This window comes from Heterodontus francisci, chromosome 14 (genome assembly GCF_036365525.1).
Source record: "Heterodontus francisci isolate sHetFra1 chromosome 14, sHetFra1.hap1, whole genome shotgun sequence".
NCBI lineage: Eukaryota > Metazoa > Chordata > Chondrichthyes > Heterodontiformes > Heterodontidae > Heterodontus > Heterodontus francisci.
This window is the reverse complement of record NC_090384.1, coordinates 65963138-65984185: the sequence shown is the minus strand read 5'-3', so window position 1 is coordinate 65984185 and position 21048 is coordinate 65963138. Positions and strand designations below refer to the sequence as shown.

Here is a 21048-nt window from a genome sequence, read left to right as displayed (position 1 = left end):
GCATATGTACCTAATTAGGAAGTGAGGAATTTATGACGCCATGCTGTTTTTAGCCAGTAGGTTTAAAAAAACTTGGAAAATTTTCACCAAATTTCTTGAGTGGGATGCTTTTGCAATTGTAGATTAACAATTGAAGGACAGAAGAATTTTAGGAAGATCCACCTCAATGATCCTTTGGAGTTGTGCATTAAATGTTACTTCATGTCATATGTTGAATTGTCTTCTGGTGTCCCACCACTTATAAATTAGTTTTTCTAATTTTACCTTGTTTGTTTGGTATAGAAATATCTAATTTTACAGTTTAAAAATTGGTAGAGACAATTATCTTATTGACATTATTGCTATATGACAAAATAACTAACTGAAAGCTTTCATACTACACACATGGGGCTGAAATTTATGTTGCTGCCACCGATTGGTAAACAATGGCAGCCAGCACACGCGGGCCACACTTCGTGGAGCCGCTGCAATATTAAACGCAGCGGCTCTGGAATAAAGTCACTTCAAATTCATGTTTTAAAAAACAAAGGAAAGACTAAAAAGGAAAAAAGGACTTGCATTTATATAGCGCCTTACACGAGCTCAGGATATCCCAAAGTGCTTTACAGCTAATAAAGTACATTTGAAGTGCAGTCACAGTTGTCAAGTAGGAAACATGGCTGAAAGACGGCACCTCTGACAGTGGAGGACTGCCCCAGTACTGCACTGGAGTGTCAACCTTGGGCTGGATTTTCGGCGGTGGACGTGAACAGGGTGGACCGCACGTCACGGAGCCGCCGCACTATTAAACACGGCGGCTCATTTAACTGGCCATGTCAGGCCCCCCACCCAGCTTTACGCAGGCACAGCCGCCATTTTTAAAAGGCTTCGAGCCCTTCCATTTAATTTAAATTTTTTAAGAGAAATGTTGGAAAAAAATTTAATTTGCTCCTTTCCCACCCCACCATAACCATGTAATTAACTACTTGCCCTCGTCCCGCCCCCAAAACACTTCACCTGCCCTTTCACCCCCAAAGTTCATAAACTTTCATCTTTACCCCGTTCCTCCATCCGCTAAACCAATCGGATGAGTTTGATCTCTCGCCCCCCTCCCGCACTGCAAAACTTACCTATCCTCATCCCCCCCACAACCAGTGTTCCGCCGCGGATCCCTGGACCGGGACCCGAAGGCGCTGGAGTGCCAGCCACCGGCACCAATATTGCTCGGGAACAGACGGCGGGAGCGTGTAGGCCATTTATTCATTAATTACATTTATTTAAATTTGTCTCCCGTCACCGAGTGGCGGGGTATCCGCTACGAGGCCTCACCGCTGCCAGCAATATCAGACCGGGCCTTCCTAGTGTTGAGGCTCATGGCGGGACTCTGCTGGAGGCATTTTCTGCCCCCTGCCCCCACGACCTCTGATGTCGGGTGGGAGAGGGGCTGTAAAATTCAGCCCCTTGATTTTTTGCGCTAAAATTCTAGAGTAGGACTTGTACTCGCAAGTTCTGACTGGGAAGGCGAGCATGCTACCAACTGACATGCAACAAAATAACAAATTATTAGTTTTGATTTTTTTTTATTGTTTTGGAGGGGATACTAAAATATATTTACTAAGGTGAAGGTATGTAAATTCAGAGTTTCTAATGTGTTCATTAAAAGCTGTTTCATTTATATATTTTATACAGTGGGTGAGCAAACAGTAGTTCGGAGTTTTCCCATTGCATCAATGACAAAGGAAAAAAAGATCAGCATACAAAACCAGCTCCAACAAAATATGCAAGAAGGACTACAGATTCGATCAGCAACCTTTCAGGTATACATTGTCCACAGATTTGTTTTAGACTAATTCATAAAATGGTTACAGCTAAGAAAGAGGCTATTTGGCCTGTTCAGTCTATACCAACGCTCTGCAAGAGCAATTTAGTTAGTCCCACTCCCTGTCCCTTTCCCCATAGCCCCTCAAATGTTTTCTCTCTTCAGGCGCTTATCCAATTCCCTTTTGAAAGCCACATGTGAATCTGCTGTTAACACCCTTTCAGGCAGTGCATTTCAGACCATAACAACTTGCTGGGTAAAAAAAATCATTCCTCATGTCACCTTTAACTCTTGCTAATCACATTAAATCTGTATCTTCAGGTTCTCAACCCTTCTGACAAGGGGAACAATTTCTCTCTATCTACTCTGTCTAGACCCCTCATGATTTTGAAAACCTCTACTAAATCTCCTGTCAACCTTCTCTTTGAAAAGAACAACACAGCTTCTCCAATTTATTCACGTAATTGAAGTCTCTCACCCCTGGAACTATTCTAGTAAATCTTTTCTGCACCTTCGCTTAAGCCTTCACATCCTTCCCAAAGTGAGGTGTCCAGAACTGGACAAAATACTCCAGTTGAGGTTGAAACGTTGTTCTACAAAGATTCAACATTACTTCCTTGCTTTAGTACTCTATGGACTGGATTTTATAGCGGCCTTGACGTCGGGATCCCTGGCGGGGGGTGGGGGGGCATAAAAATTTCCCCGGATGAGGCCCGCCACTGACCTTGACACCAGCAGGGCCTGTCCTGAGCTTGCCAGCAGTGACGAGGCCTCGTGGCGGCCCCCCCGCCACTCGGCGTCGGGACCCGGACTTGAATATTCAGATAAATTAACTCACCTGCATTAATGACGTTCCCATCGCTTCCTGAAGTACTGCTGCAATCTTCATCCCGGCGGCCGGCACTGCTGCGCCTTTGAATCCCCGTCTGGGAAAACGAGGTGCAACAACTGTGGAGAAGTGGGGAGGAGGTAAGTTTCTCAGTGCGAGAGGTGGGGAGCGGGGTCAAACTCTTTGGATTGATGGAGGGGGTTGGTGGGAAGGGGTTGAGGGTTAAAGTTATTAAAGGTCGGGGGGGGGGGGAAGTCGCGATCTGAATCAAAATTTTTTGGGGGAGAAATGGGCTATTAATGACTCGATTATTCCTTGGGGGTGTGGATGTGGGTGAGGGGAGTGAAAATGTAATGTAATGTGTATATTAAATTTTAACACTTCGGTTCCTTTAAAAATTAAAGTTTCTTCTAAGGGCTTGCCCTTTAACCAATCCTCTCTGCCGTTGCCGGGGACGGCTAGCCCGCCCCGGCCATGTTAAAGAGCTGCCGCTTATAAGATCACGATCACAGTGGAGTAAAACCCACATGTGCAGGCCACCATCTTTTACAGCCACCACTGTACTCGGCGGTGGCAACATAAAATCCAGCCCTATGAGTAAAGCTCATGATCCAGTCTGCCTTTTTAACTACTTTGTCAACTTGCCCTGCCGCCTTCAGCAATTTGTGCACGTACACCCCCATATCTCTCTGTTCCTGCACCCCCTTTAGAATTGTACACTTCAATTTATATTGCCTCTCCTCGTTCTTCCGACCAAAATTTATCACTTTACACTTCTCTGTATTAAATTGCATCTGGCACTGATCCGCCCATTCCACCAACCTGTCTGTGTCCTCTTGAAGTCTATCACTACCCTCCTCACAGTTCACAATGCTTCCAAGTTTTATGTCACACCTAGGTCCATGTCATTAATATAGATCAAGAAAAGCAGGAGTCCCAATACCTACCCCTGGAGAACATCGTTTTATGCCAGAAAGCCAGTTGGTGAAGGATAGAACTTGAGCCCATCTTTCCACACTTCTATAAGCATTTATTCACAGAGTTGAATATTACAAGGAAGCACCTCCTAACCCCAATAACCATAGCTTAAGTCTGTGTTTATTTGTAGGGGCACAAGTGAATCCCAAGTTAATGCCCACCACTTGCAGGTAACTGCAGGCCAGTTAGTCTGACATCATTCGTTGAGAAACTGCTGGAATGTATTATTAAGGAATTCTTAACAATGGACTTAGAAAATCATAGTATGATCAGACAAAGTCAACATGGTTTTGCGAAAGAGGAATCATATTTGACAAATTTATTACAGTTTTTTAAGGATGTAACTAGTAGGTTAGATAAAGGAGAACCAGTAGATGTGGTGTACTTGGATTTCCAAAAGGCATTCAGTTAGGTGCCACACAAATGGTTAATACACAAGATAAGGGCTCATGAAGTTGTGGGTAATATATTATAATGCATAGAGGATTGGTTAAAGGGCAAGAAGCAAAGAGTAGGGATAAAAGGGGCATTTTCAAGCTGGCAGGCAATGACTAGTGGAGTGCCACAAAGATCAGTGCTGGGGTCTCAGCTATTTACAATCTATATTAATGATTTATATGAAGAGACCGAGAGTAATGTGTCTAAGTTTGCTGGTGATACAAAGTAAGGTGGGAATGTAAGCCATGAGGAGGACGCAAAGAGATATAGACAGGCTAAGCGAGTAGGCAACAAGGTGGCAGATGGAGTATAATGTGGGAAGGTGTGAGGTTATTCACTTTGGGAGTAAAAGAAGAAAAGCAGAATATTTTATAAAAGGCATGAAACTTGATGTTCAGAGGGACTTGGGTGTACTTGCACAATAAACACAGAAAGTTAGCATGCAGGTGCAGCAAGCAATTAGGAAAGGAAATGGCATGTTGACCTTTATTATGAGGGGATTGGAGTACAAGAGTAAGGAAGTCTTTCTACAATTGTACAGGACTTTGATGAGACCACACCTGGGATACTGTGCACAGTTTTGGTTTCTATATACTTGCCTTGGAGGTTGTACAACGAAGGTTCACTAGTTTGGTTCCTGGGATGATAGGTAAATTGGCCATTGTAAATTGCCCCTAGTGTAGGTAGGTGGTTGGAGAATTGAGGGAAGGTGGGGATGTGGTAGAGAATATGGGATTAATGTAGGATTAGTATAAATGGGTGGTTGATGGTCGGCACAGACTTGGTGGGCCGAAGGGCCTGTTTCAGTGCTGTATCTCTCTATGACTCTATGACAGTGTTGTCCTGTGATGAGAGGCTGAGTAAATTGAGCCTATGCTCTGGAGTTTAGAGGAATGAGAGATGATCTCATTCAAACATACAAGATTCTGAAGGGGCTTGACAGGGTAGACGCTGAGAGGTTGCTTCCCTCGGCTGGAGAATCTAGAACACAGGCTAAGGAGCTGATCATTTAGGACTGAGACGAGGAGAAACTTCTTCTCTCAAAGGGTTGTGAATCTTTGAAATTCTCTACTGCAGAGGGTTGTAGATGCTTCGTTGTTGAATATATTTAAGGCTGAGATAGACCTGAGGGAATCAATGGATATGGGGAGCAGGCAGGAAAGTGAAGTTAAGGCAGAAGATCAGCCATGATCATATTGAACGTCGAGCATGCTTAAGGGCCTTATGGTCTACTCTTGCTCCTATTTCTTATGTTCTTCAACACAATTAATACACAATTGACAAACACCCCTTCCTCCAATCCAAAAAACAAACGTTCACCTTACTGTTTACCGTCACTCAGCCAACTTCGTATCCATGCTGCCACTTTTCCTTTTATTCCACGTGCTTCAGCTTTGCTGTTAAGCCGGTTATATGACACTTTATCAAATGTCCTTTGGAAGGTCGCTAATCGTCCCCAACTTCCTCTAACTACCCTTTCACTATGTATATGTCTATAGAAGACTTTGGGTTCCCTTTTATGTTAGATGTCAGTCTCTTCTCATACTCACTCTTTTCCCCTCTTATTTCTATTATCAATTCTGCTCCAAACTTTCTATATTCAGCCTGGTTCTCATTTATATTAACAATCTGACATCTGTCATACACCCCTTTTTTCTTCTTCTTCTTAGTTTTTATCTCTTTTGTCTTCCGGAGAGCTCTGGCTGTTGTTACCCTGCAATTTCCCCTCATGGGAAAGTGCCTCGGCTGTACTTGTACCATGTCCTCTTTAAAGGAAGCCCCATGTTCGATTGCAGTTTTGCCTGTGAATCTTTGGGCTGAATTTTATGCCTGCACAGGGCCGTTTCCGGCAATGGTGTTAGCTGCATGTGTGTAGGCGCTGATGCCATTTTCAAAAGGCTGTTAGCCCTACCGGCATATTTAAATGTATGCACTAAATTAAACGAATACATTTCTTTTTCCCCTCCCCCACCTCAATAGCAATTAAATTAATTATTTGTCCTCCTTTCTCTCCCACCCGCCCCCCCCCCCCACCACCCAAACACCTACCTTTACCATCTGACCTTCCATCCCACCACCCCCCCCCCCCACCCCCCGGCCAAACTGCAGAAACTTTAAACTGCAACCCTTTCCACCATCCCCTACACCCATGATGTTAATTTGACCCCGTTTCCCCCTTCCCCGCACTGATAAACTTACCTCCCCCCACACACACACCAGTGTGGTGCCTTGTTTCCCCAGACGGGGATCCGAAGATGTGGTAGTGCCAGCTGCCAGAGAGAAGATCACGGCAGGCCATCAGGAGGCGACCTAAGTTTATTTAAATTAATTATTTTAATTGATTTGTATATTAAAATTGTGGTCCCGTCGTCCAGCGGCAGGGAGGCCATCACTGTGCCTTGCCGCTGCCGGGAGGGCCGGGCTGGGCCCTCCTGGCGTCGTGGTCCATGGTGGGCCTTCTCCAGAGTCATCTTCAGACCCCCCCCCACACCGTCACAGAACCCGACGCCTGGAGGAGAACAAAATCCAGCCCTTTGATTTCAAATTAACTGGGAGAGATCCATTCTCAACCCACTGAAGTTGGCCCTTCGCCATTTACATATTTTTACTCTAGATTGCTCCTTGTCCTTTGGTGTTTTGATAATTTTTTGCAAAATGGTGCCCAGCTTTTTTTTTCCTGCCTAACTATTATGAATAGTCTAGCACCAGAGCAGCAAAGTACTTTTCCTATTACTGTTTCAGATAATTAAAGTAGCATTTGATGAAGAAGTGAACTCTGAGATGGTGGAGATCTTCAAGAAGCACATAGTCAAGTTTCGGTATCCACAGTCAGTCTTCAGCACTTTTGCCTTTGCTGCAGGTCAGAATGCACCACAGATAATTCTGCCAAAACAGAAGGAAAAAAACACTTCTTTTCGGTAAGCGTAAGAAAGTAGATGAATTATGAGACCTCTCAGTAATAATTAAGGCCTCAAGGATTTTGCTGTTAGCATTAACATAGATTTAATACTAAGCATAATTTTATATGGGGATATATAATATGGTGGTAAGGAGATAGTCGCTTTGTTCTTCCACACTTAGAAATGGGAGCTATTGTACTACATTTCTGCATTATGTTTGTAAACTATAGCAATTTAAAACAAGTGAGAATGAGAGAAATTACAAAACTATTCTCATTCTAAGCTGAAGATCTATATAATACATAATTGATTCTCAGTATAGCAGTTGAGTCCTGCATTAAAGTATTGCCAGACCATAGTTGTAAGTGATTGGATAAATTTTAATAAAGTTACAAAAATAGTGTATTACAACATGCAAGCTCATGATCAAACTGTAGGATGCAGGTCAGATCTGTAATTCTGCAGGGTTCAAAATCTTGGCTGTACTACTGTGGCAAGCCAAGTGGAGACGTGCTTGCCCAGAAGAGGAAAAACAATAAAAACCAGGCTTGTCACTGTTCCACTTGTATTAGACTGCCAGTGGTCAGCATAAAAGCAACTTTGCAGAAACCTGGGAGTTGCTGGGTGACTGAAAAAGAAGGGGGAAAGCAGAAAAAGATATGTGATAACCAGAGAGACTGTCAGTGTTTTCAATAAATGCATGTTTGCAAAAATAAATTGAAACCACATATATTTGAAATAATCTGTTTGACAATAATAACCATAGTGTTTTTTATTAAGAGTTTTGTAATCCCAAGGGCTTGGTAAGAATAATAAAACGAGTGCCAGTGTGTTGAAATGTAGAAAGACTCTATTAAATCCATTTTTAAATTAATTAGTGATGATAAATTTTGTTAACATTTTGAGAATTATTTTCCAGTACAGCCTACAATTCCTGATTAGCATCTGCTCCTATTTAGAGCAGTGCAAACTTCTGAAGCTGGCTAAAAAAATTCTTGCATTTATTTTGTATTTCACAAACATTCTTACCTCAGTTATGACTTTTCTTGACTGAGTGCATAGAATAGACTGCTGTGTAGTGCTGAGGCAGGGAAATAAATTGGTAAACTAACTTAGACCATCTTACTTTAAATCTGTTTCTACCTTAGCAACCACAGAATCGTATTGATATTTGTCATAGAAAAGTCAATAACTCAGACTCTTACCTTTCTGGTGTGAAAGTGGCACCGCTGGAGGTAAAATCCGAAGTGCCAACAAACTTTTGCATGTCTTGTGTTTATAGAAGAACGAAAGCTATTTGAAGTATTCAGTACTCAGAAGAAATTTCTGCTTTAGTTTTATAGGCAATTGCCTTATTTGTATGGATGTAGGAAGTGTGTGCTGAATTAGTTTTTATTGCAATGAACAACATCCAAAATTAGATATCAGTCATAGAGTCGTACAGCGTAGAAACAGGCCCTTCAGCCCACCGCGTCCATGTCGAACATAATGCCTATCTATACTAATCCCACCTGCCTGCATTAATTCCACATCCCTGTATGCCTTTCTCATTCAAGTACCTGTCCAGATGCCTCTTAAATGTTGCTACTGTTCCTGCCTCCACCACCACCTCTGGTAGCTCATTCCAGATACCCACTATTCTTTGTGTGAAAAATTTACCCCTTTGATCCCCTTTAAACCTCCTCCCTCTCACCTTAAATCGATACCCTCTAGTTTTAGTCACCGCTACCATGGGAAACAGACTCTGGCTATCTACCCTATCTATGCCTCTCATAATTTTATATACCTCTATCATGTTCCCTCTCGGCCTCCTTCGCTCCAGGGAAAACAGACCCATCCTATCCAATCTCTCTTTATAACTCAAGCCCTCCAAACCAGGCAACATCCTTGTGAATCTTTTCTGCACCCTCTCTTGCTTAACCACATCTTTCCTGTAGTGCGGCGACCAGAACTGCACACAGTACTCCAAGTGCGGCCTAACCAATTGTAACATGACGTCCCAACTCTTGTACTCAATGCCTCGGCCGATGAAGACAAGCATGCCATATGCCGCCTTTACCACCCTGTCTACCTGTGTTGCCACTTACAGGGAACTCTTTACTTGCACCCCAAGGTCTCTCTGCTCAACAACACTCCCCAGGGCCCTGCCATTCACTGTATATGTCCTGCCCTGGTTTTACTTCCCAAAATGCATCACTTCGCACTTGTCTGCATTAAATTCCATTTGCCAATCCCTTGCCTACTTTCCCAGTTTATCTATATCCTTTTGTAACCTTAGACAACCTTCTTCACTGTTCACTATACCACCAATTTTGGTGTCATCTGCAAACTTACTAATCATTCCCCCTACATTCACATCCAAGCTTGGCCATGTGAGCCGCATGGAAGATGGCAGGATCCCCAAAGACACATTGTACAGCGAGCTCGCCACTGGTATCAGACCCACCGGCCGTCCATGTCTCCGTTATAAAGACGTCTGCAAACGTGACATGAAATCGTGTGACATTGATCACAAGTCGTGGGAGTCAGTTGCCAGCATTCGCCAGAGCTGGCGGGCAGCCATAAAGACAGGGCTAAATTGTGGCGAGTCGAAGAGACTTAGTAGTTGGCAGGAAAAAAGACAGAGGCGCAAGGGGAGAGCCAACTGTGCAACAGCCCCAACAAACAAATTTCTCTGCAGCACCTGTGGAAGAGCCTGTCACTCCAGAATTGGCCTTTATAGCCACTCCAGGCGCTGCTTCACAAACCACTGACCACCTCCAGGCACGTATCCATTGTCTCTCGAGATAAGGAGGCCCAAAAGAATTAATATATATGACAAACAGAGGGCCCAGCACCAATTCCTGCGGCACACGACTGGTCACTGGCCTCCAATCTGAAAAACAATCCTCCACTACCACCCTCTGCCTCCTATCACCAAGCCAATTTTGTATCCAATAGGCTAGCTCACCCTGGATCCCATGTGTTCGAACCTTCTGGGCCAACCTACCATGTGGGACCTTGTCAAAGGCCTTGCTAAAGTCCAAATAGACAACGTCCATCGCCCTGCCCTCGTCAATCCTCTTGGTCACCTCCTCAGAAAACTCAGTCAAATTCGTGAGACATGATTTCCCACGCACAAAGCCATGCTGACTATCCCTAATCAGACCTTGCCTTTCCAAATGCATATAAATCCTGTCTCTCAGAATCCCTTCCAATAACTTTCCCACCACTGATGTAAGGCTCACGGGCCTGTAGTTCTCTGGCTTATCCCTGCTGCCCTTCTTAAATAAAGGCACATTAGCTATCCTCCAGTCTTCCGGTACCTCACCCGTGGCTAACGATGATATAAAAATCTCTGCCATATGAAATTATGATGAAATGAACTATTTCCTACTGAATACTTTTAAGTTCTTGAGGTCTGGCTCGAGATTTTTCAAAGATGATATTTGTTCCAGAACTAGAAAAAAACTGAGTGTTTCAAAATATACTTACTAATGCTTTCTAAAATGATTTCTAGCACCCTTTCCAAGAATATTGTAAAAAGTGCGAAGAAGGCTGGAAAAATGACCATAGGCCGTCAGTATACAGTGAAAAAGAAACCAGTTGTTTTGACAATAGATGAAAGAGGCAATCGATCGGGCTGGAATGAGGAGGATGATGTTTCAGGTATGTTCGGATATTGTTACGACCGAGGCAAGAGGAGTGCACCGTCTTTTCTAGTTCCACTTCTCCACAGGTCACAACATATATTTAAATGTTTATCCAGTTACCAATATGGTCAATCGTATACTCTATTCTTTATCCCAGAATAAAATACATCAACCAGATTTCTTTAATAAACAACAAAATTATTAGTTTCTAATAAAACAAGACTTATCCAGTAAAGGAAGTCTCTCTACAGAGGTCTTTTCCAAGAAAAAATAGAATACTTTGGCCAAGGACTTGTTAATTCTTGAAGAAAATGGATGAGATATGATGTGTCCTAAAATGGCATACAGTCTGGCATCCAAGAACACGTAGACGGGTCACTGGGATCTTTTCTGGAGCAGTTCTTTTCAGACGGCATTGAGAATTAATCTGGCAGGCCTTCTAGGAGCGTCTCGGGAGAAATGCGGCATCAAAGTTTTAGCTCTCACAAACACTGAACTCTCAAGGCTTTTCAGAGAAGTGAAGAAAGAGATGAGTTAGGTGTTTCTCTCTTGGCAGGCTGACCTCCAACTAATTCAAAACAGACCACACCCCAACCAGAAAGTCAAAACAATATCCCAAAAGCAAAACCTCCTGACCATCATAAATCTTGACATGTCATGTCTCTGTAAACGTCTTCCCCAAGTCACCAAGGTTTCTGTTGTTTATTGAGCTTAAGGCATGTGACTTCCAGTAAAGATTGTTTTCAAACAAGACCTATGTGACCCTTGTTAAAAAAAAAACACATCCATGGAAGCACTTTCATAATATATAAGTTAGTGGGTAAAGTATGGCAAGCTGAGTTCAATGTGGGGAAATGTGAGGTCATCTACTTTGGACCCAAGAAAGATAAATTGGAGTATATTCTAAATGGTGAAAAACTAAGAACTATAGAAGAGCAAAGAGATTTTGGAGTCCAAGTGCACAAATCATTAAAAGCCAGAAGACTGGTACAAAAAGCATTCAAAAAGGCTAATGGAATTATGGCCTTTATGGAGGCTGGATTAGAAAGAGGAGGAAGTTAAGCTTCAGTTCAATAGAGCTTTGATCACATTGCATCTGGAGTACTGCTTTCAATTTGGACACTGCACCTTAGGAAGGATATATTGGCTTTGGAGGTGTTGCAATACAAATTCACCAGAATGATAACGGAGCTTAAAGAGTTAAATTATCAGGACAGATTGCACAAACTTGGTTTGTATTCCCTTGAGTATAGGAGATTGAGGGGTGATCTGATTGAGGTGTTTAAAAAGTTAAAAGGGTTTAATGGGGTAGATTTGGAGGAATTTGGTTCAAGCAGACATAACCTTAAATCTCCCATCTCTCATAATCCCCCATCAGTTCCACTTACCCACTTGAATAATAGGAAAATCCTCATTGTATTCTTTTTGAGAAGCAAAACCAAGAGCAGTGTTTAGGTCTTGCAAGATGATTGGATGGGGTGAAGGATTAAATGGACCCAGATGGCAGTGGAGGGAAGGAACAGGAAGGAGAGGGAGAAAAAAGACAAACCGATGATCAGAGAGAGGCAGCGGAGGTAAATGGAGAGGAATAGAGGGAGTGGGAACAGGATCAAGGTTGGGAGAGATGGGGGACAGATTATCAGCCTTGGAAGCTCTCGGCAAGGAAGAGCCTCTGCAATTTCATCACAGTGGTTGGGGGAGGTGGGGTGGGGAGGGCAATGAGTTGTAAATTATCAGAGGCACTGTTTTTCTAGTTAAAATTAATGGCTCAAAATTTGCTGTCAAAATAACAGTGATGCTAATAGTGTTTGCTGCTATTTATGTGCACATTCCACAGCAACTTCAGGCAAAGGTAGAAGGGTGATTAAACACAGAAACCGAAAAGTTTCTGTCAGAGTTGCAATATTCCACTGTTAGCTTCACGAAAACGGTATCTCGCTGTTATTAACCTTTTCTTTCTGTCCCTTTTTCCTTTATCTCTTAATCCAATCTTTTTTTCCTTCCCTTTATTTCTCTTTATGTACATTGAATTTACCATTCAAACTTATACTTCTCAGTCCTTGTGCTGTTAATTTGACTGCTTGAATCTGATTGATTAAGGATATACACATTTGCTTGCCATGTTCACTTGGATCCAATCCGTTTCCATCTCCCAATTCCAGCAACATGCAGTGCAAAGTATCATTGACATTAAACAAGCAAGGGCAAGTGTGACTAACAGTGCGTGCTGTTCTTCAAGAGGACATGAACAGGCCTATGGGATGGGTGGACACATGGCAGATGAAATTTAATACAGAAAAATGTAAAGAGAAACATTTGGGAGGAAGAATTAGATTAGATTAGATTAGAGATACAGCACTGAAACAGGCCCTTCGGCCCACCGAGTCTGTGCCGAACATCAACCACCCATTTATACTAATCCTACACTAATCCCATATTCCTACCAAACATCCCCACCTGTCCCTATATTTCCCTACCACCTACCTATACTAGTGACAATTTATAATGGCCAATTTACCTATCAACCTGCAAGTCTTTTGGCTTGTGGGAGGAAACCGGAGCACCCGGAGAAAACCCACGCAGACACAGGGAGAACTTGCAAACTCCACACAGGCAGTACCCGGAATCGAACCCGGGTCCCTGGAGCTGTGAGGCTGCGGTGCTAACCACTGCGCCACTGTGCCGCCCTAAATGAATGAGGAGAGGCAATATAAAATAAAGGATACAATTCTAAAAGGGGTACAGGAGCAGAGGGAGCTGGCGTTATATGTGCAGAAATCGTTGAAGGTGGCAGGCAGGGTGAGAAAGCAATTAATAAAGCATACAGGATCCTGGGCTTCATAAATAGAGGCACAGAGTACAAAAGCATGAGGTATGATAAGCCTTTATAGATCACTGGTTTGGTCTCAACTGAAGTGTACAATTCTGGGCATCACACTTAGAAAGGATGTAAAGGCATTAGAGAGGGTGCAGAAAAGATTTACAAGAATCATTCCAGGGATGAGGGATTTCAGTTACGAGGATAGATTGGAGAAGCTGGGATTGTTCTTCTTAGAGAAGAGAAGGTTGAGAGGATATTTGATGGAGGTGTTAAAGTTCATGAGGGGTCTAGACAGAGTAAATAGGGAGAAACTGTTCCCATTAGCGGGAAGGTCGAGAATCAGAGGGTACCAATATAAGGTGAGTGGCTAAAGAACCAAAGGCGACATGAGCTGTTGTGCAGCAAGTGGATAGGATCTGGAATGCACTGCCTGAGAATGTGATGGAGGAAAATTCAATTGTGGCTTTCAAAAGGGAACTGAATAATTATCTGAAGAGAAAAATTTTCAGGGCTACAGGGAAAGGACTGGAGAGTGGAACTACCTGAGTTGCTGTTGCAGAGGGCCGGCACGGACATGACAGGTCAAGTGGCCTCCTCCTCTCTGCTGTAACCATTCTATGATTCTGTGATTTTATGTTCATTGCTCTGCCACAAGAAATGTTGGGCCATTGTTTTTCCATCAAAGAAGTTCAAATAGAGCAATAGAAATCTTGCAACACCAGAAAGACCTGACTTTTGTTTTTTTTTGAGCCAGACAATGCTGCTTGTTGTAGCAGGAGGTGAAGGAGATAATGGTCTGGATTTTGCAGTAAAAATAACAATGGTGGGTAAGGTTTCAGAAACAATGATCAGGGGAACAATCAACAGGCAGTTGGAGAGGTTTGAGTTAATTAAGAATAGCCAGCGCAGATTTGTAAATGGCAGATCCTGCTTGACTAAACTAATTGAATTTTTTGATGAAGTGACGGAGGAGGTTGATGATGGGAATGTGATGGATGTTGTCTATATGGATTTTAAGAAAGTGTTTGATAAAGTACTTTATAAAAGACTGGTTGACAAAATTGAGGCTCATGGAATAGGAGGGTCAGTGTCCAAATGGATAAAAAAATTGGATTAAGGACAGGAAACAGCGAGTCATGGGTAAAAGGTTGCTTTTCAGACTGGAGGATAGTAGACAAGAGTCGGTGCTGGGACCAGTGTTTTTTTAGCTATATATAAATGACCTGAATCTTGGAATGCGGAGTAGAATTTCAAAATTTGCTGATGATACCAAACTCTGAGGAGTGGCAAACAGTGAGGATGGTATGAATTGCCTGTCACAGGATATAGATAGGCTGGCAGAATGGGAAGACAAGTGTAAGATGGAACTTAATACAGACAAGTGTGAGGAGATGAATGTTGGCTGAAGGGATAGGGTGAGGCAATAATGGCGCAGTTCTAAGGAGTGTACAGGAACAGAGGGACCTGGGGGTTCCATGTGCATCGATCTTTGAAAGTGCCAGGATGTATTGAGAGAGTGGTTAGCAAAGCATATGTGATTTTGGACTTCATAAATAGAGGCATAGAGTATAAAAGCAAGGAACTTGTGGTGAACCTTTATAAAGCTCTGATTCAGCCCCAGCTAAAGTATTGTGTCCAGTTCTAGTCATCACGCAGCCCATGTGTGCAGGCCCCATTTTCTTCGCTCGCAGTGGGAGAATACAATTCAGCCTCTGGAGTCTCATTCTTTCAGATTTTAATTATTGTTAGAGATTTTAAAAATTAAAGAATTTAAATAATGTTTTAAACTTTTACTTCATCACTTTTATCTCCCTCTCTTAATCCCACTTTCTTACCCTCTTTATTTTTCCTTCTGGTCACCAACGAGCACAAAATCAAGTCCATTGTAACCAAGTTCCAGAACTGCTTGAGTCTCTGAGAAAGTACACAATCACTGGTCCATTTTTAATCGATCTAACTACTAGCCTTTGGAATATATTTTCAGCTTCAAAGAGTTGAAAAGAGCATTTTGAACTAAGCCCAAGAGCAAATCTACTCGGTTAAATATCAAACCATGAATATTACAAGATATTAATTCACTGTGTTGGGTCCTGTATTTTGGAAACCTTCATTGTTTGACAAGCCAAAAATAACTTCCTGATACAGTAAAATTTAGCCTCAATACAGAAATTCTTTTCCTCACCTCCCAAAATGAACAATTTACTGTTTTTTTTTGAGAATCTTAATTCCATCAGAATCATCCTGGATCAGTGTCCATGGACTCCCAAAGGTGCTTGATGAGCTGCCACATAATAGACACGCCAGCAAAGTTGAAGACCGTGAAATAAAAGGGACAGTAACAGGATGGATACAAAGTCGGCTGAGTGACAGGAAACGGAGTGTAGTAGTGAACAGTTATTGGGCTTCCCCAGAGGTTGTTACCAGGACCACTGCTTTTCTTGATATATAATTAATAGAACTTGGGTGTACAGGGCACAATTTCAAAATTTGCAGATGAGACGAAACTCACAAATATTGTGATCTACAAGGAGACTTCAAGAGTACATAGACATGGTGGCAGATCAAATTTAATGCTGTGAAGTGATGCTTTTTGATAGGAAGAACGAGGAGAGGCAAAATAAAGTAAAGGGTGCAATTCCAAAGGGGGTGCAGAAACTGATATATAGGTATATGTGCACAAATTGTTGAAGGTGGCAAGGCAGGTTGAGAAAGTGTTTTAAAGGGCGTACGCAATCCTGGGTTTTACAAATAGAGCCATAAAGTACAAAAGCAAGGAAGTTATGGTGAGCCTTTATAAAACACTGGTTTAGCCTCGACTGGAGTATTGTGTCCAATTCTGGTACCACACTTTAGGAAGGATATGAAGGCTTTAGAAAGGTGCAGATTTAAGGTTCCAGGGATGAGGGACTTCAGTTACATGGATAGCTTGGAGAAGCTGGGGTTGTTCTCCCTAGAGAAGGAAAGGTTGAGAGGAGATTTGGTGGAGGTGCTCCAAGTTATGAGGGAGTCTAGACAGAATAATTGGAAAGAAACTGTTCTCATTGGTGGAAGGGTTGATAACTAGAGGGCACCGATGTAAGATGAATGGCAAAATAAATAAGGTGACATGAGGAAAAACTTATATGCAACAAGTGGTTAGAATCTGGAATGCACTGCTTGAGAGTTTAGTGGAGACAGATTCAATTATGGCTTTCACAAAGTAATTGGATAAGCACCTGAAGAGAGAAAAATTTGCTGGGCTGCAGGAAAAGGGCCAGGAAGTGGAACTAGCTGAGTTGCTCTTGCTGCGAGCCAGCAGAGACATGAGCCAGTGACTGCCTTCTGTGCTGTAGCCATTCTATGATGCTGTGATTAGGTTAACTTTATGATGGAACAGATTCATGTTAAAAGGTAAATCGGTGAGCAAAAATGCTTATAGCCATCCTGCTTTCTTCAGATGCTATGTAGATCTTTGCTAAATGGAATAAGTTACTAAATCGTATTGTATTTATTTAGAGAAGGTACACATCAGGCCTATCACTGTTCCTACAGTTACTCTTTCCACTTTTGGGTCCAGGAAATTATTATTAATTGCCAAAAACAGTAGCTCTATGTGTGTGCAAATGATATTTCACTTTTTCTTAGTTTACTTAGTCTTCCTATCTTAGAGTTTGCTAATTAGCTTGCATTTTTTGCTAGTTTTTAAAATTACTGCAAATAAAGAGATGAATTCTATCACACTACTTTTATGCATATTTCTTTTTGTGCTATGCAAAGGAAGGTAAATTACTTATGGTTTGTAAAGATTTGGGGACATGATACAACCAAATCTTGTTCTTTTAAACTGGAACACAATTTATATGAGGATAGATTTCCCCTTTGTTGCACCTGGGAAATGCTGATTTAAATCATATTTCATGCCCTACCACATTACCCTGGAAGTTTCTGGAGCTTCCCCAATGAATTTAGAGTAACTGCAGGCCCAGTGTTGCCATGCAGTGAGGCATGAGAAAGCACTGCAGCAACTTTTAAGCACCCCAGTGGAGGAGCACCTAAAGAAAACTGGTGTTAGGATTTGGACTCAAATCCCAATGGGTAGGCAGGCTCATGGAGTCATGATGCAACCATTAAGAAATATTTTTCAGAAAATTTCTACCCCTAGATAATCTTCAGTAGCAGCTAGAAGGCCTCAGTGACAACGGCCAATGGCACAGCTGTGCGTTTCTCAGGCTGTGTTTTACTGGTACTTGATGAATCCTTCAAGGGCTACAGGAGTATTTCTGTACCAAAATCATTAATATAACAAGATTTATACATTTTAGATAAATTTAGTAATTGAATGATACAAAAGATGTATGTTTACATGTCTGTAATTTTAAGTATACAAACATATGAATTAGGAGCAGGAGTAGGCCACTCAGCCCCTTGAGCCTGCTCCGCCATTCAATAAATTCATGGCTGAACTGATTACTCCACATTACCACCACCCCGATAACCTTTCACTCCCTTGCTTATCAAGAATCTATCTACCTCTGCTTTAAATATATTCACAGACTCTGCTTCCACCGCCTTTTGAGGAAGAGAGTTCCAAAGACTTACGACCCTGAAAGACCAGTAACCCAGAGACCCAGGGTATTTCTCTGGGGACATGGGTTCCAATCCCACCACAGCAGAAGGTGGAATTTGAATTTAATTAATAAATCTGGAATTAAAAGCTAGTCTAATGATGGCCATTGTCGATTGTTGTAAAAACCCATCTGGTTCACTAATGTCCTTGAGGGAAGGAAATTTGCTGTCCTTACCTGGTCTGGCATACATGTGACTCCAGACCCACAGCAATGTGGTTAACTCTTACATCCCCTCTGAAATGGCCTAGCAAGCCACTCAGTTGTACCTAACCGCTACGAAGTCAATAAAAAGGAATGAAACCGGACGGACCACCCGGCATCGACCTAGGCAATGGAAACGACAACGGCAAACCCAGCCCTGTTTACCCTGCAAAGTCCTCCTTGCTAACATCTGGGGGCTTGTGCCAAAGTTGGGAGAGCTGTCCCACAGACTAGTTAAGCAACAGCCTGACATAGTCATTCTCACTGATTCATACAATGTCCCAGACACTGCCATCACCATCCCCGGGTATGTCCTGTCCCACCGGCAGGACAGACCCAGCAGAGGTGGTGGCACAGTGGTATACAGTAGGGAGGGAGTTGCCCTGGGAGTCCTCAACATTGACTCCGGACCCCATGAAGTCTCATGGCATCAGGTCAAACATGGGCAAGGTAACCTCCTACTGATTGCCACCTACCGCACTCCCTCAGCTGATGAGTCAGTACTCCTCCATGTTGAACACCACTTGGAGGAAGCACTGAGGGTGGCAAGGGCACAAAATGTACTCTGGGTGGGGGACTTCAATGTCCATCACCAAGAGTGGCTCGGTAGCACCACTACTGACCCAGCTGGCTGAGTCCTAAAGGACATAGCTGCTAGACTGGGTCTGCGGCAGGTGGTGGGGGAACCTACACGAGGAAAAAACATACTTCACCTCGTCCTCGCCAATCTGCCTGCCGCAGATGCTTCTGTCCATGACAGTATTGGTAGGAGTGACCACCGCACAGTCCTTGTGGAGACGAAATCCCGCCTTCACATTGAGGATACCGTCCATCGTGTTGTGTGGCACTATCATCGTGCTAAATGGGATAGATTTCAAACAGATCTAGCAATGCAAAACTGGGCATCCATGAGGCACTGTGGGCCATCAGCAGCAGCAGAATTGTACTCAACCACAATCTGTAACCTCATGGCCTGGCATATCCCCCACTCTACCATTACCATCAAGCCAGGAGACCAACCCTGGTTCAATGAAGAGTGCAGGAGGGCATGCCAGGAGCAGCACCAGGCATACCTCAAAATGAGGTGTCAACCTGGTGAAGCGACAACCCAGGACTACTTGCATGCCAAACTGCGTAAGCAGCATGCGATAGACAGAGCTAAGCGATCCCATAACCAACGGATCAGATCTAAGCTCTGCAGTCCTGCCACATCCTGACGGGAATGGTGGTGGACAATTAAACAACTAACTGGAGGAGGTGGCTGCACAACTATCCCCATCCTCAATGATGGGGGAGCCCAGCACATCAGTGCGAAAGATAAGGCTGAAGCATTTGCAACAATCTTCAGCCAGAAGTGCCGAGTTGATGATCCATCTCGGCCTTCTCCTGAAGTCCCCAGCATCACAGATGTCAGACTTCAGCCAATTCGATTCACTCCACACAATATCAAGAAACGACTGAAGAAACTGGATGCTGCAAAAGCAATGGGCCCTTACAATATTCCAGCAATAGTCCTGAAGAACTGTGCTCCAGAACTTGCCGCGCCCCTAGCCAAGCTGTTCCAGTACAGCTACAACATTGGCATCTACCCTGCAATGTGGAAAATTGCCCAGGTATTTCCTCTACACAAAAAGCAGGACAAGTCCAACCCAGCCAATTACCGCCCCATCAGCCTACTCTCAATCATCAGTAAAGTGATGGAAGATGTCATCAACAGTGCCATCAAGCAGCACTTGCTTAGCAATAACCTGCTCAGTGACGCTCAGTTTGGGTTCCGCCAGGGCCACTCAGCTCCTGACCTCATTACGGCCTTGGTTCAAACATGGACAAATGAGCTGAACTCGAGGTGAGATGAGAGTGACTGCCCTTGACATCAAGGCAGCATTTGACCGAGTATGGCATCAAGGAGCCCTAGCAAAACTGAGGTCAATGGGAATCAGGAGGAAAATCCTCCGCTGGCTGGAGTCCTACCTAGCGCAAAGGAAGATGGTTGTGGTTGTTGGAGGACAATCATCTGAGCTCCAGGACATCACTGCAGGAGTTCCTCAGGGTAGTGTCCTCGGCCCAACCATCTTCAGCTGCTTCATCAATGACCTTCCTTCAATCATAAGGTCAGAATTGGGGATGTTCACTGATGATTGCACAATGTTCAGCACCATTCGTGACTCCTCAGATACTGAAGCAGTCTGTGTAGAAATGCAGCAAGACCTGGACAATATCCAGGCTTGGGCTGATAAGTGGCAATTAACATTCACGCCACACAAATGCCAGGCAATGACCATCTCCAACAAGAGAGAATCTAACCATCTCCCCTTGACATTCAACGGCATTACCATCGCTGAATCCCCCACTATCAACATCCTAGGGGTACCATTGACCAGAAACTGAACTGGAGTAGCCATATAAATACCGTGGCTACAAGAGCAGGTCAGAGGCTCGGAATCCTGAGGCGAGTAACTCACCTCCTGACTCCTCAAAGCCTGTTCACCATCTACAAGGCGCAAGTCAGGAATGTGATGGAATACTCTCCACTTGCCTGGATGGGTGCAGCTCCAACAACACTCAAGAAGCTTGATACCATCCAGGACAAAGCAGCCCGCTTGATTGGCACCTCATCTACAAACATTCACTCCCTCCACCACCGACGCACAGTGGCAGCAGTGTATACCATCTACAAGATGCACTGCAGCAATGCACCAAGGCGCCTTAGACAGCACCTTCCAAACCCACGACCTCTACCAACTAGAAGGACAAGGGCAGCAAATACATGGGAACATCACCACCTGCAAGTTCCCCTTCAAGTCACACACCATCCTGACTTGGAACTATATCGCTGTTCCTTCA

The 21048-nt window shown here is 43.4% G+C and overlaps 1 protein-coding gene across 2 annotated transcripts in view; it reads left to right on the top strand.

Annotated features, from left to right (window-relative positions):
- The window catches only part of sbf2 (SET binding factor 2), a 743327-nt gene that overhangs the window by 615838 nt on the left and 106441 nt on the right, over positions 1-21048 (top strand). For both annotated transcript variants that reach the window (XM_068046388.1, XM_068046387.1), the window contains exons 23-25: positions 1669-1796; positions 6786-6961; positions 10443-10591. In XM_068046388.1, the coding sequence (XP_067902489.1) occupies positions 1669-1796; positions 6786-6961; positions 10443-10591 (453 nt within the window). The remainder of the gene's footprint in view (positions 1-1668; positions 1797-6785; positions 6962-10442; positions 10592-21048) is intronic.